A 25207-nucleotide genomic window follows, 5' to 3' on the forward strand; every position below is an offset into this window, starting at 1 on the left:
CCCTCTGCCGCACACATTGCTTCATGGACCGCTTGCCTCCTCCCTTCTCGCACCCCCAATGCCACTCTTGCAAAGCTCGCATGCATTTGCTGTATGACTATGTCACCCAGCCTGATTAAGCATCTTGTGGGGAGGCAGATCCGGCAAGAGAGAAAGAGAATCTTCTGCATTGATCCGATTTTAAGTTGAGGACAGATGAGAGAGGAGCGTTTACAAAACGTGTGGGGTGATTACGAAGACAGTTCCAAATCGGAATAAGCTAGTCGAGCGATGCGCGTTCAACTCGACGTAACCTTTAATGGATGAACCAGACATCGAGAATCGCAAGAAGACCTCAGTGGTAGCCTTCCCGTCACAGCTTCCCAGATATTGAACAAGTCTAACGAGACGACGCGCGAAGCAGCCTTCAGCTGAGGCGGGAAACACTGTAACCTATGAAATATCACCTCTCTCTTCATCTCTATCTTCGTCGCCATTCGTTTCGCTATCCTCTTTGTCCTCCTTGTTCTCTTCATCGTAATCGTCACCCCCGCACGTAACTTCCCCTTCGTCCAACTCCTCACTCACCACAGGCGGCCGAGCAACGCACGTCGAGCACGGCTGCTCCGTACAATCGCTCAGAGCCACTCCGTTCCTCTCACACTCTTTTCGCAACATATCTGACCGGAACCGAGGGTTCTTGTACCCTTTGCCCCTCTCAATGTACAACTCGCGAACGCAGATGGCTCTGAGACTGGGGTTCTCAGGGATCTTGGCCTTTACAAACGCAATGAGCCCTGTTTCAAGGGTTGAGGCTTCGAAGTCGCTCATCATGCTGTATATGCCGCCTATGACTTTGACCGTCTCGATTGAGGCAGGCAGCGTGTCGCTTAGGTTGACGAGTGCTGTTGATCGGCACTCGGAGTCCGCTGCGAATAGCTGCCGGATGTCGATTGAGATGTCTTTTAGCACATGAAGCTCACGCAGCGATGTGATGGTGTAGTCATCGTTGATTTTCCCCAGTCTCACACTTTCGAGCGTTCCTTGGAACTGCTGAACTAACACTTTCTCCACTCCGAGAAACTCTTCTCGCATCTCCTTGTCAGTTCGTTCCTCAGAATCCTTCCATCTCAACACTCCACACGACCACGGCACACCTGCTTTCTAACACTCAATGCCCGAGCATCCGCGTCTGGTCAGACCTGCATTTCCTGGAAGGCTTCGTTTTGTCTAGCTCGGTCTCCGAATATCTCCATTCCTTTCTCCTCAATCTCTCGGTCCGGGACACCCTCAAAGCTCGTGTGTCATTACCGTTTCTTATCCCAGGCTCACCCGAGGACGTCTTTCGAGAATGGCTTCGTACTTTTCCCCTGGCCTCCTGTGCAATTGGTGCGAATAGTGTATCATTCGGCAACACCCTGGTTACCACTCAATGCCCTTCAAAGCCATCTCAACCTCGGGATCACATTCGAAGCGAACGACTATTCGGCCACTCAAACTAGCTGTCACCTTTGAGAAGCTGATACCCGGCAATGTGGATTTCGGGATGAGAGACAGGCGTGCGCTCGCTGGCATTCGCTAGTTCTAGAGCTGCTTGATGGCCGACCGTGGCGCGACTCTGAATTCGATCTAAAGGACTCGTTTTCTGTCCTTGACGACTTTCCGTTTCTGAGAGCTCTCCAAGATAGGTGTAGTGTAGAGTGGGTAGAAGAGTGTCAGAAAGGACGGAAACAGGGCGCGGTCGGATGGGCTGAGCCGGCGGAAGACACCAATCAAGAAACGAAGTTTTGGATTGGTATCGTTCGCCCTACGGTCGGCAAACCCAAGACTGTCTCGAACATTCCTTTTACTTTGACGCATGAAATCTATATCTCAATGAGGACGGGTTTTTCGTGCCTATCATACTGTGCTATCTGCGTGAGGCGCAGGTTGAAGGCGAGAGAAAGAAGACCGCGAAGATGCTCTATGGACTACATGGAAACAGTTCGCAGCAGGGAAGTGAATCAGCGGAGCTGAAAAGGCTTGAGCGAGCAAAGAGGGGGGAAGAAAAGGCTGAGATCTTGACCAAGATCGAGAAGGAGCAGACTGAGGAGGAACAATTCGAAACCCTTGCTTGTGCCGGCGATGTTTCTAACGGATTGGAGCGCGGGAGAGTATTAGGTGCATCGGGCGAGCATATGGCGTGCATATGCGCCATGATCAAGAGAGCTGGACCAGAGAAGCAGTCACCTGACCTGATGGAGGCTCTGGAGTGTATCAAGGGAAGAATACTAAAAAAAAGTGTAAAGACGGCGCCTGTGTGGCGCACAGCAACAGCGATCATCAAAGAGAGAAGACCGTACCAGATGTGTTGTTGCTTTCGTTATATCCCCTCTCCTCTAACATCTCCGTCCCCATAACACTTCTTTCTCAACACATAGCACCGCCTCAAGACACCTGCCTCTTATAGAAATGAAGATGCCCGAGCATCTACTTCCTACTCACGCCACTTTTGTCCAATTTTTCTGCTTCCCTCCAATCCAGTCTCCGAACACCTCCACGCCGTTGCCTTTCGCTAGTCGATCTGCACCTTAAAGCCTGACTTACCCTCGCCTAAGCTTTGTTCATGAGAATGATCCCCACAATGGCTGCCCATGTTCCTATGGATCAGCCCTGCGGCGAGTGTGAGTCATGCTCCTGTCGAGACAAGACACTCGTGAGCCACCCTGCATCCTTCAAGGTCGTTTTCAACTCGCACACTGACGGATTCAACTTCAGGGCAAACGAGTTCACAACAAACCAAATCGAGGATGCCTTTGCGAATCTTATCCCTGGTCATATGGACTGGCAAATGAAGAAGAATGCTCTCGAGAGCGGACCATCAATGTGGATTCGTATAGTGCGCCCGTCGTCTAATCAACCCCGATCAGTGCACAATATCCTGTGTGTGTTGATGCACGAAAGGTGCCGCGCTCTGCTGTTCTTAGCCTGCGAGTGCAGCATCTGCAGTTGCGGGCTGCATCAGATGGACGGATGGCATATGACGGGCCATGGCCCAGGTTGGCAGAGGGTGAGGGCAACCGCTCAGGGTACGGCGAACTTGCATCTGAAAAGCTTCTCCGAGCCATTCTTGCTTGCGTATCGGAGTGAGCCTGACGTAAGACAGGAAGTAGGGGCGAGGGTGAAATTGCTCGAAGGACTGTAGAAAAAGACTATACAGGAGGGCAACGAGGCCGAGCGCGAGAAGAAAGTCGAGCGCACCAAGAGGATAGCCGTACAAAAAAGCAAAGTTTTGAAGAACGACCAGAGCAAGGCGGACAACGATGAGACTCTGGCTAACGTTGTGGCCATATTCGAGGGACGGGAGGAGATTGCAGGCGCCATTGCTGAGGAGCAGGCCGGAAAAGAGGGCAGCATAGGGGAATTAGGGCCCCTTGCAGAAATTAGATACGGCGAAGAATACAAGGACAGCTTCGGGAAAGACAACGAGTGGGATGTGGGAGGCATGTTGTAGTAGCATTAGCGGAGGGTCATTAGCAGGATTTTGAAAAGACTTATTGAATTATTCCGCATAAAGCACCGTTTCTGCGAAACAATGACAGTCTCTGCCAGCGTGTTATTGGTTAGACCCATTTGAAAATGTTATTGACCAAGGTCAAGGAAAACCGAGATCGGTCAGAGGAGTGGCGTTTCCCATGAACTCTCTGGGTACCTCTGTGTCCTACTTTCGGGATTTTCGACCCTTATGTGACAAGCTGTATTCTGAAGCTTTTGAAGTATTCCTTTGGTGGCGCGCGCATGCTCAAATGCTCGCATCTCAGCCTCAATTCGGCGACATCGCAGCGATCCTGCCTTTCAAAACGAATTGCCGTCGGCATGCACGCACATGTCTTCAAGAAATCCCTTCGTTGCTACCCTGGTGCCAGACATTGAGTCCTGAAAAGCAAGAGATGGACATGTACGCAGAGCATTCCCAATTAGAAAATTTACCTTGTTCCGGTATGACAGCTTGGCTTCGCGAATCGCATGCGCCATCGCTAGCAGCTCGTGACCTTTGTCCGTTGCTTTCTGCGATCAGCGAATGACAAATACAATGTATTTACCGAAGAAACATCTTGGCCTTTTGCGGCGGCGCAAACGTTGGTAATGTCAGGTTGTTCCAAACAGTCAAGTGGTGGGGTTTCAGACTCGCAGCATGCTTCTTTCTTGACCTGATGATGGAGTCCAACTTAGTACTCGTACACTTGGACTGTTTGAAGCTGTCGGCCGTTTGCCGTTTGCCGCTTGCCGCTGCGCAATGATGATGTGGCCACTCTAGTCGCCTTTGCTATTGCCGCGGCTACTTCTCAAAACATTGCCTTATTATTTCAGCTCCGACAGAAACAGCTACAATGTGTGTCGGTAGGTCCTCTCCAATCACAAAGTCACGTTTTATATCGCTCACACGCTAAGGGTACGAAACTGTCCCAGGATAATTGCCGCCCGTGGGTGTCTCAACTCATCTCAAGAGTCAAAGGGTCGCCAATCCGCGCGGATACTCTTATATGCGTTCTTCGAGGCCTCATGCGCACTTCTATAAACGGTCAGCTGTCCCTTTGCATTCATTCATGGCCACTAGCAGGTATTCTTTTTCGTGTTTTGACATTTTTGCAATTCTCCGATCATGCAGCTCTTCTTACACCAATTAAAGCCGCTATGGCTTTTATTACCAACTGTCGCCATGGCTGCCACTCCTCCCTCGAGCGGTTCTACGACCAGCGGGACTGGTCAACTAAATCTTCTGACCCCTCAGAACCTATCGACGATTTCGCTCGGCCGGGCTACATATTGCAAACACGATGATGATGATCCTTTTCATTTTACTTCCAGTCTCAATAATACATTCCCCAGCACTCCTGCCATCCCGGAGTCCTATCTGGAATCTGCAGGTCTCACCACAAATCAAGAAACCTACCCATTCGATTGCTTCCTTGAGCTACCGGGCGGCGTCGTTGTGTTTGAGGTATGTTGAAAGCTGCAAAAATCGGGGAGAGAGACTCGAGGCGCTTGACCGCTTCGTGACTGTAACATTTCACTAACCTCCACCTTGCAGATCAAAGGTGAACTCGACTCGGAATTGACCTTGGTCTTCCAAGTTTGGATCAGCGTGCTCGTGTTCAACTACGATGAGGGCATCTATAGGTGTAATCTCCTAGAGGTGGATAAACATTCTTGCAGTTTCACCATTGATAAGAAGTACATCAACGGACAGGCAGGACTTTTTCCGAGGGACGATCCCGATCCAAATTTCGTAGATCTTTGTTTCGAGGTTCACGGCACCGTCAAGATTCCATATACACGAGTGAACAGGAGGATCGACTTCGGGAAATGTTTTTTCAAATTCCCCAAGCCCAAGACTATCGACGCAGATGCCTAGAAAGGAACGCCGACGTGGGACTAGAGGCAGGCGGGGAGGGATTCCATGTAACCATGTCCCACCGCTGCGTTCGATTTCAAAGCGATATAGATCAGTGGCTTGTTATATCTGAAAAACATTATTGAAGATATGAGACAAATTATCTTGCCTTAGTCGTGCAACATCCGTAGCTTTCTATCGAGAAAGTGCAGGCTTGCACAGCCTGTTGCAAGGACACCGATATTTCAACTAAGCGTCTGAGGTATGCCGTCTTTGTCACCGCCAGAATTTCGAGCAGGCACATGTGTCATGACATTCCTTCACGAACGGTACGATAAGGCAAGTATTACCCACCCACCCCTAGAGCGTTTCGAGCTCCTCTTTCTGTCATACTTCTCAAGACTTGGCCTATCGATTCAATTGCTCAAGTCTCCCATGCCCATCTCCATTGGCAGCAGTTTAAGAAGTCTCAAGAGCAGCGACTAGAACATCAATCTCCCGAAGACTCTCTGGGACTTCAGGGCGATCAAAGATTCACAGGGGTGTCGCTGCTTCTTAGCCGGAGACATCTCCAAGGATGGAGGTGGAAGTTTTCGAAGTCATTGAAAAACGAAAATTGTCGTGGGCGATACTGTAGCGTCGGCCGTACCCAGGCATCCTTTTGGCAAGTAGTTCATGGTGAGAAACCGCTGAGAGACGCACATATGACTTATGGTAGCAAACAAACTATCGGCGTGCTTGAGCCTCATTCCTCAATTGGTTCGGGGCTCCCACATTCGCTTCTACCCGGCCATTAGCGCCCTCTCAAATTTCCGCGTGTATGTCGTGATTCTGTTCCACACTGCGTTAGATCAAGACCTCTGAGATTTCTTGATACCTGGACTACTACCCATCCATCTAAAGATCATGCTCTTCAATCTGTTGTCACTCGTGCTTCTCACGCTTCTACCATGCGGCATCGTGGCCGAACCCTTGGGGGTTACAAAACCTTTCACCAGGAATTTGAATCTACCGCTGCTCAACCCTTCATCTGTCTACAACGCAACATTGGTTTCGAACATCTCTGACGTCTCTGCTCTGGCCACACTACTTCCCTATGGCTTCTCCGTGCCTAACAGTCCAATGTACCTCCGCCTAGGCTTTGGTCTCCCCCGCCACCGCCTCGACCCAATGAGCATGGGCGGCCTCATCGCCGTAATTCAGCACGCCATTGATGAAGGCATTCTCAGGGACGGCGAAGAAGCTTTCCCCGGTCTCGACATAATTGCTGGCAGACAAAGATTCGGATGGACGCTGGGCGACGGCTTCTATTTCGTGGTTAGTAGTGTCGAGTATACTGGGATGTATTTCAATTGGGGCAAATTGAAAGATGTCGTTGAGGGGTTGAGGTTATTCCTGATCGTTGGCGAAAGGTACTACGCAACGGCGTTCAACTTTTGGGATGGGCCTGGCTGGTGGTGGCGGATGCAGTTGGGGAGTGGGGGTTTTGAAATAGATTCATGAAAGGGTGGAGGAGATTGCACAGTACAACGCTTGTCTTCATCGGACATTGCAACAATACATTGGTGATGTATCTATTCGAGCAAACTTTAACACGGCTTTTGATCGGTCATGGGATTGCTCTTGTTGCCAGTGAAAGTTTTGAAATTCATTATCACTTTACAACACTTCAAACCCCTCAAGGCAGGGACACAAGATACCTCCGCCTCAGACTTGCCCTATGAAGAAGTCTTGCCTTAGTTTTGTACCAACTCCATGACTTTATACTCGCATGGTTCTGCGCTCCCATACTGAGCTGAGTTTCCTGTTGCTATACCACAGCCAGGACAGAGGTGAAGCTCCCGTATCAACACATGCTCTGCTCCTAAAATTGATATAACAATCAGACTGCTCAATCCCTGTTCCCTTAAGCATCCTCGTCTTCAGCATTCTCGCAACCATGAACACCACCATCGCAATTCTGAAGCAACGCTTTTCAGAACCGTCAGTGAAAACACTCAAGGAGAACAACAAATGCACCATATATTGGAGTGGCTACGAAGGAAACGACAGACCCGTCAAGCTTGCATGTGGACACATGTTCGGTCAGGAATGCATCATTGAGTGGGCACTGTGCACAACGCCGAGTGAGCGCTACCAAGACTGCCCATTCTGCCAGACCGAGCTGCTTCCGCCAAGCCTGCGCTCTCGGGCAAGTGTTCCGGTCTACTATTTCGATCTCTGCTGGGAAGAAACCCTAGAACTCTATGGCGGCCTCTGGGCAATACCTCTTGTCGTCGGCTTGAAAAATGGTAGCTTCCAGTGTCAACGATTCTCCGAGTCGGACGTTTGTCGGCTCATAGGATTCGCGCTCAAACTATGCCTACTAGTGGATAGATTTCATAGCCACCACTCTTATATAATTACCAACTAGATCCCTCTTCACACCATGTGCCCACATGCCCATGTGATAAAGGCGGCTAAATCAAGGTGTATACAATCATGGAGAGCAGTGCGACGGCGACTTTGCGAAACATCTCTGTTCTTGAGTGGCCTTTCTCTTCGTGGCAAAAATGAAATTGCCCGACGAGCTTTAAGCTGCATTAGCGAAGCCAATCGACACTTACATTACTCTTATGTTCTTCTCGACTTTCACGTTGCGGAGTGTTGAATGAGCTCACGAAGACTAAGGTTATCAAGAACTGCGGTCGGGTTAGAAATGAAGCGCCGGTTTGGCAGGGAAAAGCACGTTTTGAACCGAACACGGGGGGTAGGGAGCCTTCTGATCTTTGGTACTGGTTTGCAAATTGCGAAGTCATAAACCTTGTTATGCAAACGACTGGTACTGAGGCCAATGGTTGAAAAGGAGAGGATTTGGCCTGTCCACTGACCTAGGCTCATGCACAAAGACACTATAGGGTCCCTCTTTACCACCGTGGATCTTCCACAATACGAGTCTCAGCGGTTACTCTTGGTGCCACTGGCACTCCCCAATCTTTGCGAGGCTTTGATCCATAATCGTGGCAGGGCAAGCAACGTCCATGAATAACGCAACACTCACCACTAATGTTAAGTCAGTCTGCCACATATTTTGCAGAAAGTAAGACAGTGTGCGGACCAAGATGATGTTCCGCTCCGAAAAATCCATGGATCTTGTCCCCTATCGCATTTTCAGCAATCTCTACTTCACATTGGCCAGATTTTCCGCAAACGGTAATATTGTGCCCTTCAATGCTGACCTGAGAACCCACGAGTCAGACTCATTAGACTGCTCATGCTGGACCGTCTCTACACACCAAATTGCCCTCATACACCTCGGGCATTGGTCTGATAATCTCTGACTCCCCCTTCTTCCAGTCTACCAAAGATGATTAGTGTATCAATCGTGAATTCTGAGGTCGTAGATTTTGCCGGGGCGCGTACCACGATTTCCTGCTACCGCGGTCCGTCGTTACGTATCCCTTCCCTTAGTAAAGTAGATTCAGCTTTTGCTGCCCAGCTGCAACTTCAACTCCAGGAGGAGCACATATTCACAGGTACGGATCGCTGACTGAGCAACGTTGAGAATCGCGTAAAAAGGCCGATATTGGAAGCTGGGCGTCCAATCAGAAAATTCGTGTCTGGGCAATGCCTTCTCCTTTCGGTGTATTCTTCTAGTCAGGTATGTGACCAGATCAGAAGGGATACACCCAAATTTGACCACGTTACTTCGAAGGGTATATCGGTTGCAACATGGCACACAAGTTCGAGATAAGAGTCCATGGTAAGTTGTGGGCCCTCAGCCATCCTAGCCCCCGCGTATTTCCAGGACCCTGGCTTAGCACTGTGTTACCGACAGTCCCTCAGAGAGCTGACGGGTAATCTATCTATTCATCCTACAAAGTTCGGATGGCCCACGATGAGCGGAAGGAAAAACTGACAACATAAGAGATCGCCGACTGTAAATGACACCCAAAAAAGTGGCTCGAAAGACTCTGCGGTGACGCGTCCTCGCAAAGAGTTCTCGGCTTAAAATCGTAAGTGGTTTTTGGCTCGGCGGGGTGATTTCTGCTGCTGCTTTGCCTTGGTCCATCTAGTACTACCGCTAAAGCGCTTGATGAGAGACAGTTCAAGACGTGCAAAGAGTGAGAATTTGTCGTCCCTGATAGTCATATGAATGAAGCGAACAACATTGTTTGATGCTATTTGGAGCATTGAAAGATAGAATTGAGGTAGTTGATCTAGCGATATAGATGGTTACGTGGATGCCTATCGAGTTTTACCCATCTTCGATCAAAGATGGGCTCAGCCCCGAGATGATCCCCGGTCCCAGCAACGTCACGTTAGTCATGTTAAGCTCGAACGTCCCTCCGCTCATATTACTTCCATTCCGCCCCTTCTTTGTCAGAACAACAGCAATCACACGCTTTGGCCCCACAGCCACCGCCCCCACCGTCTCAGCCCCGTCAATACCTAGTTCCATACACTTCTGTACAATTTGCTCGGCTCCTTCGCCAATGAGCTTCGTTGGGAAGGTATCCTGACTTCCTTCAAGAAGCGCATCGACGATGAATTCGCAATCACTAGACGCGAAGAGGTTCTTAAAGGAGTACGGTAGCTTGCGGTTCTTGACGAAGGTGGATGGACTTTCGCTCCAAAGGATCGGCTCATCGCCTTGGAGCTTGGAAGCGGCGTAAATGTCGTTAATCAGATCGTGGCAGTCGGTGATGTTCGGGATGTCGGAGGTGGGCGGAGGCGGCTCTTGGCATATGGGTTCGCAGAGGGATAGAGGTAGGGTGGCGAGGAGGAGCGAGATCGTTGCAAACATCGCCGACTGGGAGAAATATCTAAGAGCACCGATTGCATTTGAGATAGAATAAAAAGACGCAAGTCACTGGAATTGAGAGCTTTTTTTTTCAAGGGTTTAATGCGGGTTTCACCTGCGTGCGCAAGAGGCGCTTATGGCTGTTCCTGCATACGACAACCCAAGTCGATATTTGGAGCGGTATGATGCCAGTCAGGGTATTAACTTGCACCGTTACCCGACGCGTATCAAATGTTTCACGACTTGAATGCTCAGCTATCACTGCCATTCTGATCTTGAGGTTACCCACTAAATCGAGTCATCATTCAAAATACCCAGTTTGAGCGGCGAGATTGTCGAAACTTGAACTCATTTTCTCGTCGAGCAAACCTCCACCTCTCTTTTCTTTCGCATGGTGAAAAGACTTAAATTTGCGCTTTCCGCTTGCGACAAACCCTTAACAAGAGCACCATATGTAGACGGACTTTTCTCCTAAGTCAGCTGTCATTCACCAGAGCATCGCATACACTCATCACTGATGCCTATTGCAGTACGGTTTTCGATAAACACACAGCAGTCACTCGTCGACCCTCGAACCATTTCGACATGGAATCTAGACGGCCATAATCACATACCCTCATGGACTGCTCGCTACTGCGAGACAACCCACTCCGAGCGCAAGGGACGTCTCCGCTACTCTAATACGCCTATCGAAATCCGTATCTAATTCCCAGGCTGCTACTGGTCCGCGGAAATGTGTTCCTAGGTCAAGATGCTGCGATGAAAGAGCGTTCCGTCACCTGAAGCCGCAAGCAACTAGAGTGGCAACTACTGTGAGTCTGCCGTTTGAGGATGGCTGAAGCCAAGGACGTGGCTTCTTCGAGCAGTGATACATTCTGTCTTTCATTGGGCTATTCGAGAAGTAATGTCGCCAGTTGGAGCGCGCTGCGTCGTCGGATACTAGTTACTGCGTGCTGGATATAATTCGAGATAGAGAGGAGGTATCGGCAAGCTCGCTTGGATGCTCAGAACCTTCATCAGGCGAGTCAGTCCTACGCCTACAAACCTCTCCCACCTTTCCTGCCAGCAACCGCTCTTTCTTTTAACGTTGTGTTGCAAGATCCCTCGTGAGCGTGCACCTCTTTGGCCGAGTCAAAAACCCGCGGAGTAAGCGACACAGAGGTTTCTCAGTCTCTACAACAAACAAGTTAGCTCCTGAGGAGCATCCATTGCTTTGATATGATCTCGCAGTATTCGAGACTAGTACGCGACATCTTATTGCCTTCGCTGGTCCGCAAGATCATCATTTGTGTACTGCTGACGCATGCGAGATCCTGACGCAACCTTTCTTATGAATCGCAAAGATTGTTTAGTGTATACTGACTCTCGAGTTCTTATAGGTACTGCGGCATCTGAGGGAATGGCATGGACAGGTCAAAGTGAAAGCAGTAGGCCCATTTGTCCGTCGCGGAATGACTTTTGCTTTCGGCCAGTCACTCTGGAGCTCGATGTTCACCCGGACCGGCATAAGGCTAGAGAAGGCTAAAGAGCAACGAGCAACCATAGCGCGGGTAAGCTTATGCGAAGCGGTGTTTGGTCATCTAGTTGTCCTCGTGGTAAGCCGTGACGGATAAGATCTCACCGAACACTCTGCTGATTACCTATTCATATCTCACCCAGTAGCATCCTAGACTGGTCAGATATGATGATGTTCAAGAAATGTGGAGGAAGTGGATTCTAAGCGTGGGAGGATTGACAATATTGTCGTTGTAATCAACTACGAGTATTACCTTTAAGAGCTAGTAGACAGGTTTAGCAATGTAATTCAAAAGAATGATTTAAAACGAAAAGGGTAATAATCTAATAGGCTAACTATATAGAGTAGTTATTAGTCTCGTCGATCACCTATAAATTGAATCACTGTTTTATATTATAAAATAGTGATTTAATTGTAAAGTTGCCCTATACGGCGTTAGCGTAACTACTTATTTAGATATATAAAATTAAAATTACGAAGATAGTTAGTAGCAGCAGTGATATAATAGCTCTACTCTCTACGGTCTCATATTAATTCACTTAGTTAGCTACTTAGTCACTTAGTCTAATATTCTATAAGAGGAGAAATAATGCACTATAAAGAGAATTGCGGAGATAGTAGTAGCAGCAGTAACATAATAGACCTACTCTCCACGATCTTATATCAATCCGATACTTAGTAAGAGGAGAAATCACTGTAGTAGGTAAATATGGAGAATATTTCGGAGATAGTTAGTAGCAGCAGTAACACAATAGACCTACTCTCCACAATCTCACATCAATCCACTCAGTCAGCTACTTAGTTAGTTACTTAGTCTAATATTCTATAAGAGAAGAAATAATATACTACAAAGAGAATTGCGGAGACAGTCAGCAGCAGCAGTGATATAATAGGTCTACTCTTCACAGTCTCATATCAATTCACTTGATTATCCACTCAGTTAACCATTTAGCTAGAGCACTCAGTTAAGTAAGAGAAGGGACCACCGCAGTAGGTAAATGCGGAGAATACTATGGAGAGAACTTAGTTGAGTAAGAGGAGGGATTACCGCAGTAGGCAAATGCGGAGAATACTACGGAGAGACCAAGCGATAATAAGGCTACCATCATTAAGAACACGGCTCAGCTCTCCAAAATCCCACGACATATACTCTTCACGATCTCACATTAAATCACCACTTAGTAGGCGGAGAACGACACTATAATTTGGTCTGCTATATCCGCGTATCTAGATAATATTATATAATAGTATATCACTGCAATGAGCATATAAGAGAAGGATCTACTACGTCGATTATAGTTAACTAAACCTCTATAGATAGAGATCACCTATCGAATAATACATATTTAAATAAATTAAAATCGTTCGATATCTTATTTCGATAGCTATTTTATTATTCGAAAGTTTTTATTTTAGTAGAAGATTTCGTAGAATATATATCACTAATTAGCTCGATGTCTTTATTTCTTTTCAATATTCGAGAAACCATATATATATACTTCTTATTATAAGAATATAGCATTTCTCTATTTTTTATAGATAATTATTATAAGATATCTACGGGTATATAGATTAATTAATATCTTTTATATTATACGTATATATAAGTTAAACTATAATAACTTCTTAATATCGATTTACTTATACTTTACTAGGGAAATATATCTATAACGTAGTATAGTAACGATTATAGTTTAATAGCCTAGTAATATAACTATAAAGATCGTTATAACGAGAGCCCTATTATTAAAGAAGTTTATAAGATATATATATAATGAAAGAAGAAGAATAAGTGAAATTTAAAGAGATTTATAACTCTTCGATAAAGGTTTCGCCGAGATCTGTGATATTGCCTAATCGGGTTAGCGGTAGAAAGCTAGGGCTGTTCCCGCTTTGAATCATTCTTTTGAAATTCGTTGCTAAACCTGTCTAGTGCCGGAAGGAGCGGATATGACGTCTGCGGGGCGAGATCCCCATCAGCAATCAGCATGGCCCCGTCGCCAAGAGATGGGATCTTCATTCGTATTTTCATCGCCATTACTCCCATCTATGTCAATTTACTATTCATTCATTGCAATTCGTGCGATTTGGATATCTATTGGACGCCACCTAGCCTCTGCTTTCACTTTCTACTCATGCTGACGATCTGCTGCTCATCTGCAAACGCGGCTAGAAGAATCCTAGCTGCAAATAAGCAGCCATGGAAGTTGGCAGCCAACTGACCGCTTGATACTGCGCAAGTCAACCGGAGCTGTACGTTCCGCTGAAGTCCTCTTGCAGGATTCGGAGAGGTCAACCACTCGGGAAATCCTCAAGGCTTTAATTCGAATACCCTTTTTTGTGTCCATTCCTATGTACCAAAAGCGAAAGTCTGCGAAAAACAATAATTGATTGTGGGAATCAAGAAATCTCTACACGATGCTTTCAAAGCTGGAGAAATTGGATCGACTCGTGACTAGTATTTTGGCCGCATGAGTATGCAGTCATGCAGTAGCTGCTGCAGGGACCGATCCCTGTGGCCAATATTTCGGCGTATCCGTATCATGTGGGGGTTTGCGTTCGGAACCCAGGTCCAATTGAAGACATGTCTGCCTAACTGAATATCCGGAGTTTTCTGCTTCAGTAACTCCCTCGGTGTCTGGGCATGGCATACTTAAGAGTTGAATTCACCGGCACTTTGGACGGTTCTTTTAGACAACAGCTCAATGTTTAAACGCGCATCCTAATAATATTCAATCCTTTTTGGGAAGATCAGCGACGAATCCCTCGAACCAACAATAGTGTCCGTTTCTTTGCACGTATCAATTATTTTCCTCCACTCCTTACCATGAAGAGCTTTACCATCAGCTTCGCCCTCCTCTGTTTTATCACCTCAAGCCACGCGGCTCCTCACTCAGCTCACGCCGAACCTCGACAGTTCGAAGCTGGCATCACCTTCATCGGAGCAGGACCGGATCCACCTTCCTATTTCCAAGCTTTTCCCACGGATGATACCCTTCATACTATCAGTAAGCTTCTGATTCTTCTGACGGCCCCAAACACCTTGGGTCCCTAAACTGGCCCAGTGCGCTACTTAGGGCCGGTTCTTTATGGTCACGTATAACAAATGTATATGCCGATACTGATCATGCTCACAGACAACTCTCTCAGTGTCTCTCAAATCAGTTCTGCGGGTGGTGCTATTTGCTCCTTTTTTGGTGTCGATGGTAGCGATACTTTCATCCACGGCGGAGAGACCGTAGATGTCGGGCCGCCTCAGGTGCAGGTATCGGGAGTCTGCGATGAGGAGTGATTGAGATATGAGCATGACGGGATACCATGCGTCCGGGGTTCGAGGTCCAACAAATTCATAATGGAAGGCTCTGGTCTGCCCTTGGTGTGCGTGGCTTAGAGTTTTTCAGAGTCTTTCTCCCCGTCACTGCTCAAAAGTTGTGGTTCTTGATTCAGTCTGCTTTACTGTCTCGAGCACTGTGCACGTATATTCCAAAGATTGCCTTGCCGTCTGTGGAGATGTCACGTTCAGAATGTCTTTCACGTCCGGAAAAAGGTCACACATGCAGAACTACTAGACAGGGTCCAACAGTCTGCCAGAGTAAGGTATTCAGAGAAGCGGGTGTCATTATTGGGGTGTGTAGTAGTGTAGTGACCATGCTGTATCCTTCCCGCGCGAAAAACTTCTGCACGGATCTACTGACTGCCATTGGCTTTGATGTTGGTTACTGTACGTCTGCGCTAAGATGCATTAATTTGATGGAAAACAAAAAGCTGGTCTTCGTGTAATGATTGAATCATGGACTCTCACAAGCTGCTTGACAGTGACTATGACTGTGATGGACCTCGCAAACCTGCTGCCTCAAAAGCTGCTGGCGCAAAAACAATGCCTACACCCCATCTCTTAACTAGAGAAGACGCCGAGGTCAAATAGAAACAGGCGAAGTTGAAGGATGGAGAAAAATTGACTCAAATGATGGTGGGCAGCAAAGACGTGTAACGAGACGCGCCACTGTCGTCAATCCTGCTCCAGTAATACCGTTATCGATGCCCCTCCGTCGGCCGGCATAAAGCACAGCACGACGATGGGGCATTTTTTCACTTGGCCACCCGGACCAAGCGCGATGCGATTGACAGCCCATACGGGATCTTACGTCGCTCGCACCGTACCCATAAAGAAAAGCAAAATGCCCCAGTACCCACCGACAGTTTAGCAGCCCTACGGGACTTCCGCCGCACCATCAATGGAGCCGGGGACCACCGAGACTGCAACAGATCAGCGGCCTTCAAGGACTTCTGCTTCACCGTCGCCCATCTCAGTGGTATAGAAAGCCCAGGTAGTAACCAACAGATTGGCGGCGTTGAAGGCTGATGCCGTTCCGTCGGTACTACCTGGGGACACCAAGGTTCCAACAGGTTGGCGACACTCGTGGATTTATGCCGTCCCGTCAAACCCCTCGGTGTCAGTCCTTGCCCCAAGAGAGCCCAACAGATCGGCGGCTTTGAAGTCTTATGCCTCTCCGTCAAGGCTTCCTGGGGACGCTGGGGTTGCAACAGGTTGGCGGCACTTGTGGACTTACGCCGCCCCGTCGCTTTCCTCAGCGCTCGCATATGCCCCAAGCTAGACCAACAGTGCAGCGGCATTGAAGACTTATGCTTTTCCGTCTGTCCGCCTGGGGAACACCAAGGTTCCAACAGGTTAGCGGCACTTGTGGACTTATGCCGCCCCGTCGGAGCCTTCGGTGTCAAGGAACACGCCCACCGGAAGGCAAAGCGATTAGCGGCACTCGTGGACTTACGCCGCTCGCTCGACCCTCGTAGCGTTATGGAAGGCAGACAGATTGGCAGCATTGAAGGCTTACGCTGCACCGTCCGCTTCCTTAGCGTCGCCCACCAGATTACCAAGCGATGGGCAGCACCCGTGGACTTACGCTGCTCGCTCAGTCTTCTTGGTGTTATGGAAGGCAGACAGATTGGCAGCATTGAAGGCTTACGCTGCACCGTCCGCTTCCTCAGCGTCCCGGATGAGATTAAGGACGTCCCAAGTCCATGAGCGAAGGAATGAAGCAGGTCGACAACCTGTAGGCCACGCGTCAGCAAGAGCAGAGGGCGGTATGGAGAAGGTTGAGAACATGCCATGAAGAGTAACTGACGGCCTTCCCGTCGCGTAAGCATAGAGTAGAGGAGCATATATGAAAGAAATAGCTCGAGTAAGGACGACGATCGTGTCTCCTGCACTACCTGTAAGAATGAGCTCCAGAGCGGGTAGGCTGGTCTAGGTACGTACCATGTCAGGATCTGTGGCGTCACTGAGGTGAGTGAGGTACTAGACGCGACTATGATGAGCTCGAATGCTAGCTAGATCCGGGCGAGTGCGGTGGGCGAGATGGCTGAGGTCGCTCAAAGCCGACAGCAAACTTGAATGCGATGAGCTCGGGGGACTAGCTAGAAGGCTAGTCGTGGCGTACGAGAGGAGAGGTAGCTTGGTGTCGGTGGTAGAGGTAGGGCCGGTAGGAGGAAGAATGCAGGTAAGACGACCTCGTTGACGTGTTGTGGGTGGGGTGGCGGGGTAGGATCCGTCACCGCGGACATGCAGGTGAGGTATGGTGAGGAGAGCTCAGTTAGGATGGATCTAAACACAGTGTCAGCGCGGGCACAGTCAATGAAAAGGTAGGTTGCACGTCTTGGAGGGCACTGACAGCTGAGGTGGTCGGTAGACGAGGGAGGTGGCCGAGTCACCAAAGGGATGTCAGATGGAGCCGGGGGGGTGATCAGGCAACCCAGGCAAGCAACAGCAGCATGCGGTCAAGATGTTCGACGGAAGTTGATGTAGAGCGATGCTCGTGCGAGTAGAGTCACTGCCTAGTTGGAGGCAGGAATGGAAGGTAGAGGTAGGATGAGGTGGATCCAACCTTGAGAGTTGAGGTCAGGCTAGGCGCGTTGAAACAGCAGCACGCGAGCGAGAAACTTACCTCGAGACCTGGTGATGGTGAACAGTAACGGGAGCAGCAGCAGCGATGTTGCCGTGATGGAAGCGAATTAATGATGATTGTTACTGTGACTGTCTGAGTAGGAGTTGGGGGTTGGTGGAGTAGAATGAGATGTGGAGTGTGGTGGAAGTTGGTGGAATTTGATGGAATTGATGAGGACGTGACTGGATGATGTTGATATGCTGCTTGTGAACTGGAATTGTTCAAATTATGTCGCGACTGCTCGCGTTAGCCAGTCTTGGCATAGATGGCGTCGGCAGTACCCGGAAGATCTCCCGTTAGCGGCTCTTGGCAGCCCCTACTCGTAAAAGAGTTGGTCTGCGAGACTGCGAGAGCTTGAACATAACATAAGGTACTTCTCTCAATTCAATAAACGATCTGACTGCTACCACTGTCCTAATATGATCATGACTATCGAATGCTAAGGCATATCGCATGAATCGTGCGTCCCGTTGACTGAGGTTTCCTCTCAATCCTGGTCTGCTTCCCGCAACGCCTTTCCTACCAAGCTGGACCTCTACATGATGAATACAGCCAATGCAGTAAGCGAAGGACTATAGAATGGCAAAGGCTCATCGGGCACCAATGTGAGACCGGCCATCGCCTGCCCGTCATGCTCGATCCTGGATGAGGCATGAACAATCGCATTTTGGACCATAGCGAATAGCTACTTCTCCTGTATCCGGTCGCGGGCGAGATGGCTAAAGACTACCCGAAGCTCCTGTTCTGCCTCAGCTACACATCCGACATCTTCGAAGGACCCAATGTCGATTGTCGATGCGAGTAGATTTTGAGAGCGACGAAAAGCCGTTAAGCTGTCGATAAAAGTATTCGTTGCTGCGTAGGCTGCTTGCCCGCGGGTTCCAACGATGCTATAAAGTGATGCCAGCATGATGAAGTACTCAAACCCTGGAAGACAATGACGTAGGCTCCACGCGCCTTCCACCCTGGGTCCCACTACGCTGGTCCAATCGTCGAAGGAGGATTTTCGAACAGAACGTCCTACCGCCGACAGTCAGGTAACAGCTCAAGCAGACGGGAGCCAAATGACCTGACGCGGAGCATTATGGCACCATGAAACATCTTTTGTTGGTGGCATCGTCCCTTGGATCCCATTTATGAGGTCCTCTAATTGCGCTTGATTGCTTACGTCGCACTTTCGGACTGCGATAGGAACGCCATTGTCGAGAATGTCTATATCTTCGACAAGTGCGTGCGCTGAAGCGCTGCTAGAACCACTGCGCGAGACGAGCACGATGTGTTTGGCACCGTTCTTGGCAAGCCAGGATGCCAGTGACCGTCCTATTCCTCCGGTGCCGCCCGTGATAGGGTACGACGCATCTGCATGCGCTATTGTTGTGTAAATGAGAGGTGGTAGTGCCTATATGGCATGTTTCGGTATGAATCCACCCGGCACACAGACTTTGGAACATTATCTGTACGACCTCGTCGCCATGGCTTCGGATAATATTCTTTCCCATATGCTTCCCGCCTTGCATGAGGCTCATGGCGATTTGTATCTCAGACATCCCGAAGGAGGTGATGGGCGAGACGGCTTCGATAGCACTGGTCCGATAAAGCTCAAGTACCTCAGTCAGAAGCTTAATGAAAATGTCTGGCTCGTACTTTGCCACGACTGTAAGGTCAACGCCCTCGAAGGTTTCCGAGCCGAGAAATCTCTTCACCTCGTGGTAGCTGTTTTGAACGGAATCGGCTTTACCGATTTCCACAAACCTACCCAATGGTGCAATACAACGCCATGATGCTTGCAAGCTCTCGCCGGCGATCGAGTTCAGCAAAACATCGACGCTAGTGTTGTTATTTGCGCGGAGAATGCCAGATTCAGTATTAGTGTTTCGGCTCGAAAGACTGTTGACTTTCAGGAATGCCATAAGTATTCTTCACGAAATCCCCTTTATCCGCAGAGCCCAAGGTAATCAAAATCTCGGCACCACAAAGCTGCGAAAGCATGATGGCCGCTTGGCCCACGCCGCCGGCAGCAGCATGAATCGGGATTGACTCTCCTTTTTACAAACGGGCTCGCAACTTTCTGGTGCCGGGATCCTTGTACAGTGTGCCGTACAGAAGATGACTGGAATCGTTGCTGCTGTCGTGAAGCTTATCTCGTCTGATATCCTTGGTAGAAGAAGGGAAAATGTGCGTGTTCGGCTGCCAAGTTTCCCAACCAAAGGGCCGCAGACCCAGTCGCCAGGGCTCAGGTGGGCAACGTTCTTACCGACTGATGCAACAACACCGCTGCATTCGGAGTCAAGCCCTTGGCAAGGGACTTGACCCGTCCGATCATCACGTCTCTGAAATTCAGCTAAAGTGGCGTTAATAAAAGACGAGTGGCTTAGAAATCTTGTGCGATTATGCCACTTACACCTGCAGCCTTGGTTTCAATCTCCTCCTCTTCTTCGCCAATGTCACACCCAAACTTGTCATCATCTGCGAAATAGAGGCTATCTAGGCAACCTGGGGTTCCGATCTCTAACTTCAAGTGCCGTTCATGTTGCACAAAATTCTGAGGCTGAGGGCTAGCTCCCATGGTCTCCCGCAGGACATGGTTATCTCTCCCGTCAGCTTGTAGCATAGATCACGTGTTAGGCCCAGATCATTGTTCGAACCCTTGGTTGGCAGCTTAGTGGCCATGATTTCGATTATCTCAATGTCAGGTCTAACTTCAGCGATTCTTTCGTCATTATCAAACACTGCGACTGTCGCATTCATTGCATTCGTCGCCTCGCTTGTCTCCGCCGATGCGAAGACTCGGAGTTGGTCCCCGGGCACCCTCTCCGCACGGTGCGAGATACGAAGACACTTGACGTAAGTTGGAACGCGTAAGCTGATATCGGAAAGTTCGGCGCCGCACGTTGCGAAGACTGCAATGTAGAGGCGCGAACCTAACATGATGGGGTGCACAATGAACCGAGTCTGATGATGGTGAGGCATCAAGGCTGCTGTGTCTGGGACAACCAGCGTCCCAGCACATAGCCCAGCGTTCGCCTTGGCCTCAATTATGTTTCGAAATGAGGACCCGTATTCCATACCTGATCGTGACATGACATCATATGCCATTTAGCAGTCCAGACGTACCTTGCAGGCGACCTCTTGTGCCGAGACGAGTCTTGTGTAATCTTGTGAGCGATCTTTTAGCATCCGCTGACCGTTAATCTCGTTCGCATTTTGCTTGTCTTGCACGACCAATATAAAACCTGAACAGTGTTCAGACCAACCGGTCCCATCTGTATGAGAACAGACACAGAATTCGTCCCAGGTGCTTGATCTGTCCTTGGACCCATCTGCACGGGGTCGAAGCGTGAAGGAAAGCTCCACCTAGGACGATTGCGTAAGTATCAATGATTTTTGACAGAGAACACCCTGAAGTTGTAGCTGTGTGATTCCCCAACCTTGTGGTCTCGCATAGTCGCTCGCTGAAAGACCACTTCACAGGCCATTGACACATAAGCCGCGAATAAAAACACGACATTGAACTGAGTAAGATGATGCGAAAGCCATGGGATTTCCGATAAGCGGATGACCCTTCTCCACCGCGGTTCCGACTCCTCGAAGTCCTCCACTAGCACACCGAATAGTTCATGCCCGGGAAAGCGGCGGAACCGATTGTTTTTACTGATCCGAGTCTCGTGCCAGGATCGTTTTGTGTGCAGCCATGGATACTGAGGTCAGTCAGAAAGCAATATGTAAGGTTTATCAGGTGGTGAATGGTACAGATCCCGAAACTCAAGCGGGAATTCTGTACAGTGCAGGGCTCCTGCCGTTCCAAGAAGACTAGGGGCGGCGTCCGAATCTCGTAGCAGGGTGGATAGGTATCTAGGCGAGCTGCCCGAATACGACTTCTGGAGTTGAGGATCTCCTGGTGCTTTGAGGCTCGAGTGAGGCCCAATTCCCATAATCAGATCGATGTTTGATTCAGACACATCGTCGTTTCTTCCCCAACACATTTTGGTGGTAATTTGTGAAAACAAACCGAGACTTGTTGAGTTCTGACACCAATATTCAGCCTCTAAGTCTCCCAGAGAACTTGCTTGCCTCTCAGTGAGGAAGAAAACGTGGGCTTGACTCAAGGCACGATTCGGTCTGATGCCGCCCAGCGTGATTGGGTACTCGGCCTCGATGTCCCTCCTATGATGCGAGTGGTATGCGATATCCACCTTGAGTCTCCTGACAAAGACGTCGGCATCTGTCGCGAGCTTTTGCAATGAGTCCACCGCGTCTGAATCTCCCAGCACCGTGATTAGCGACGGACTATTGATGCACGCAGTTACGGCTTTTCCCTCGGAGACCGTTCAAAGCAGGGAAGTTACTTCGGCAACAGTGGCACCTATTGTAGCATGGCACCGCGAGCTGCACGTTTCGACGCAAATCCTCCGCGGTGATATGCCACCGCCGTGCACGAAAATAGAGACACTGCTCCAACAGCATAAGCAGCTGCAATCTCGCCACTGGAATGTCCTACTACTGCAGCTGGGTTGATATTCCAGCTCGCAAGCAGCGAGACTAGAGCAATCTGGATGGCCGTGGTAGCTGGTTGGTTTATGTTCGCGAGGTTGATGAGGCCGTTCTGATCGTTGCTCTGTAGCACTTCGAGTGGCTTCAGGAATATCATATGTCCTCCACCGCGATATCCAATCGCTCGGTGGTCATAATTGTAGGAGCATCCATCAGTGCCGAAAAGTCTAGTGAAATTAGCAAATACAGCACGCCCGAGGGGTCTGGAGACCTCACACTAGCATGCTTATAGCAATCATCTTTTCGGGACTCAGAAGGATGTATACTTTGACATGCCAAATGGAGTGCCGTGAGACCCGAACAGCACGCAGTGTCTATTGCTACGCTGGGGCCCTTGAGGTTATTGATGTATGAGATTCTGTTGGCTAGGAAGCTCATCACATTGCCAGTAGTTTGTTATACGGGGCCACTTTGGATGTCCTTATTGAGGAGATTCTGGTAGTCAGACATAGAGCCGCCCACGAAATACCCGAAATCTTGGTCCACGATTTCGTTTAAGGGTATTCCTGCTATTAGGAGAAGTAATCATTGTTAGCTTTTTCGTTGGGTACCACATGCTTGGGGCTACTTACCATGTTCTAAAGCTTCGTAAGTTATTTCGAGTAACAGTCCTTGCTGCGGTTCCATCGCCTAATAAGGTTTTTCTTAGTTGGTGCTGCTGGATGTGAGTGTGAATCCAACACAAACACTGGCTTCGCTCCGCCTGATATCGAAGAATGGGGCGTCGAAAACCCAACATCTACTCTCGGAAAGTGCGCGCCTTTTCCATTGTCTGCAAGTATAATAAGTGCAAATCCTTCAATTGGAGCAGGGTTACCTACACTACCATGGTTGGAAGTATTATGATGCCGGTAATTTGCCCCGTTGATTCGGTCTTTGGGGAACTGCGACCAGACGCTCTTCCGGCTGCAACACGTCTCCCAGAGAGCCTTAACACTGGAAGCATCTCCAGGAAAGCGGGAGGACACTCCAAAGATAGCAATGGGCATAAAGGTTTCTGGCGAGGGACGTTGCCCCGAGCAGCGATTCAAGGCATGCCTCTCACCAAGGTCTACACCAGGACTCGCGTCTGGCATGATAGAAGCGTGCTTCGGTTCTTGTCGGAAAAATGAACAGTCAGGTGCCTGGGCAACTTCTTGCGGGATCTTTAGACAAAGACTAGAAAGCTACGACGCCTGTCGAGAGAAGACTGACGGTGTATCAAATTAGAAGTGTAGGAGTGTAGGCGTAAAGGACGACTGAAGACTGAAGGTTGTACGACCGGAAATAGCGGGCCAGGTTCAGCTTACTCTGGCCACAGGATCAGCGCCTTGAACTCCCACCGATACGGAGATGGTAGAATCAGCATCGGAGAAGCCCACCAATGGGGATCTTACCACGGAGGTCTCATAAAGAGGCAGACTGGTGGGTCTAAGATAAGACTCTTGATGTTGACCAGCTACTGCCAAGAGTCCAAGGTTGTGCTGTCAAATCTGTAAGGTCATTGAGATTATCCTTGCCTTCAACACCAGTCTCCAGCAGCGGTAAAGGATGAGAATATCACGGCGTAAATGAAAGAGAAATACGGGAATGGCGGCGAGTGTCACTCAAAATCTGCCAGATCCCGAAGAATGCGCAAGGACAACCTCGACGGAAAGGAGCACGAGTTCGAGTGAAGCATGCGACCAGTTGGCAAGAAGACCTCAATTCCACAGTCTCGACCAACTATTAATACGCTGGCGTCGATGTGACTGTGAACGTGACCACAACTCCTGAAATGCTCGAAGCAAGACCAAAGTCGGTTCCACGATGTCCCTACTACCCCTCGGGCAAGCAAGGTGGCCAATGGGAGCCTCGCTCATGGACGCTTGAGTGAGAGGAAGATCAATACTGACCAGATGATTGAGGTGGACATTTGCAGCATGTTGTTTCATCCTCAACGCTTCAAACGAGGCTTTGTTCAGGACCGGTGAAGCCCGAATTGAAGAGGGGCTTCTAAGGCGGGAACCCCTGCGCGAATACCCTTTCCCTGTACGCGTAAACAATCTGAGACTCAGATTCTGAGTCCTGACATGTACACACATCCAATGCGTTCGACAGGGATTGCTTCCGAGTGAAGAGCGGGAGCCGTCTAAAACGCGCCCAACCTCGCACCCTAGGCCCTGAAGTAATATGCTCGAGATGGCAGGAAGACGTTTCTACTAACATGGACCCTCAGACAGCCTTAGAGCGGCTTTGAAGCGGGCGCACAGAAGAACTTATAAACAACTATCGCCTGAGCCAGCAAATCCCGACTACATCGAACATCTCGAGATCTTTGGCAAGTGCTGTCTAAGACGTACGCCTGCAACGAACGCCACGTGTGACTGATTACGCTGTAATTGAGAGAACCAGCTAGGTTATTTGGTATAGACCAAGCGCAAGTTCGGGAATCGTACGCCCTCACACCTAAAGGTTAAGTAAGGGTACAGAAGAGTGACAGAAACGCAGCGATGCTTGCGCATACCCACACTAATGCCCTGAATTCTCTTTTGCAATTTCAGAGTTTCTTTCGATAGAGTGACGCTCTTGTTTACACTGTGTAAGCGAGTGAGTGTGCGACAGCGATTGGTTCAAGTATCTCTAGATCGCACATAAATTGGACACAGAATCTCTAATCTGCTCTGAACTCCTGCGCAGCCACTCTGCCAAAAGTTGATGTCAAAGTTGACTTCGCTCAATCTCGCTCGAAATAACACATGGCGCTTAACGGGGCGAACCCCACAGCTCATAGATCCCGGTCATTGTAAGTACTTACAGACAGAACGGAAAAGCCTCAGATGCTTGGCGCACCCACGTGTCTCTCTTCACGGTCTTCAATCGTTGCATTGCGCAAGCAGAATCCAGCTTCGCCGGGCTGGTGGAGTCTCACCCTCTCAATGTAGCTGTATGATAGCACGAAATGACTTAGACTGGAAGAGTGGGGAGAAGAATGGTAAATGTATTTATATTAAAGGGTTCATACCCGTCGTGATAATCTCAAGAGCAATGTCTTTCTCTCTTCCTCAGCGTGCTGCCAGCAT

The 25207-nt window shown here is 49.1% G+C and overlaps 9 protein-coding genes across 9 annotated transcripts; 4 read left to right on the forward strand and 5 right to left on the reverse strand.

Moving 5' to 3' along the window:
* Positions 1–432: 432 nt before the first annotated feature.
* On the reverse strand, positions 433–1235 carry HO133_006908 (uncharacterized protein; the record flags this gene model as incomplete). The annotated part of the gene is made up of 2 exons (XM_037297804.1): positions 433–1101; positions 1182–1235. The coding sequence occupies 2 exons, from the start codon at positions 1233–1235 to the stop codon at positions 433–435; spliced, it is 723 nt and encodes a 240-aa protein (XP_037146873.1).
* Positions 1236–2612: 1377 nt separating this feature from the next.
* On the forward strand, positions 2613–3472 carry HO133_006909 (uncharacterized protein; the record flags this gene model as incomplete). The annotated part of the gene is made up of 3 exons (XM_037297805.1): positions 2613–2674; positions 2737–2857; positions 3164–3472. 3 exons carry the CDS (start codon positions 2613–2615, stop codon positions 3470–3472), a joined length of 492 nt encoding a protein of 163 aa, XP_037146874.1.
* Positions 3473–4678: 1206 nt separating this feature from the next.
* On the forward strand, positions 4679–5374 carry HO133_006910 (uncharacterized protein; the record flags this gene model as incomplete). Its single annotated transcript, XM_037297806.1, has 2 exons — positions 4679–4960; positions 5051–5374. The coding sequence occupies 2 exons, from the start codon at positions 4679–4681 to the stop codon at positions 5372–5374; spliced, it is 606 nt and encodes a 201-aa protein (XP_037146875.1).
* Positions 5375–6259: 885 nt separating this feature from the next.
* Positions 6260–6856, forward strand: HO133_006911 (uncharacterized protein; the record flags this gene model as incomplete). The annotated part of the gene is made up of 1 exon (XM_037297807.1): positions 6260–6856. One exon carries the CDS (start codon positions 6260–6262, stop codon positions 6854–6856), a length of 597 nt encoding a protein of 198 aa, XP_037146876.1.
* A 2734-nt stretch (positions 6857–9590) lies between these two features.
* Positions 9591–10529, reverse strand: HO133_006912 (uncharacterized protein; the record flags this gene model as incomplete). Its single annotated transcript, XM_037297808.1, has 2 exons — positions 9591–10145; positions 10506–10529. The coding sequence occupies 2 exons, from the start codon at positions 10527–10529 to the stop codon at positions 9591–9593; spliced, it is 579 nt and encodes a 192-aa protein (XP_037146877.1).
* A 3950-nt stretch (positions 10530–14479) lies between these two features.
* On the forward strand, positions 14480–14944 carry HO133_006913 (uncharacterized protein; the record flags this gene model as incomplete). The annotated part of the gene is made up of 2 exons (XM_037297809.1): positions 14480–14660; positions 14790–14944. The coding sequence occupies 2 exons, from the start codon at positions 14480–14482 to the stop codon at positions 14942–14944; spliced, it is 336 nt and encodes a 111-aa protein (XP_037146878.1).
* A 3356-nt stretch (positions 14945–18300) lies between these two features.
* HO133_006914 (uncharacterized protein) lies at positions 18301–19525 on the reverse strand (the record flags this gene model as incomplete). The annotated part of the gene is made up of 3 exons (XM_037297810.1): positions 18301–18542; positions 18690–19014; positions 19076–19525. 3 exons carry the CDS (start codon positions 19523–19525, stop codon positions 18301–18303), a joined length of 1017 nt encoding a protein of 338 aa, XP_037146879.1.
* Positions 19526–19986: 461 nt separating this feature from the next.
* HO133_006915 (uncharacterized protein) lies at positions 19987–20696 on the reverse strand (the record flags this gene model as incomplete). The annotated part of the gene is made up of 2 exons (XM_037297811.1): positions 19987–20216; positions 20261–20696. 2 exons carry the CDS (start codon positions 20694–20696, stop codon positions 19987–19989), a joined length of 666 nt encoding a protein of 221 aa, XP_037146880.1.
* A 293-nt stretch (positions 20697–20989) lies between these two features.
* Positions 20990–22405, reverse strand: HO133_006916 (uncharacterized protein; the record flags this gene model as incomplete). The annotated part of the gene is made up of 4 exons (XM_037297812.1): positions 20990–21266; positions 21366–21870; positions 21996–22333; positions 22383–22405. The coding sequence occupies 4 exons, from the start codon at positions 22403–22405 to the stop codon at positions 20990–20992; spliced, it is 1143 nt and encodes a 380-aa protein (XP_037146881.1).
* Positions 22406–25207: the final 2802 nt, after the last annotated feature.

This window comes from Letharia lupina, assembly GCF_014066315.1.
Source record: "Letharia lupina isolate WasteWater1 chromosome Unknown contig_28, whole genome shotgun sequence".
Taxonomy (NCBI): Eukaryota; Fungi; Ascomycota; class Lecanoromycetes; order Lecanorales; family Parmeliaceae; genus Letharia; species Letharia lupina.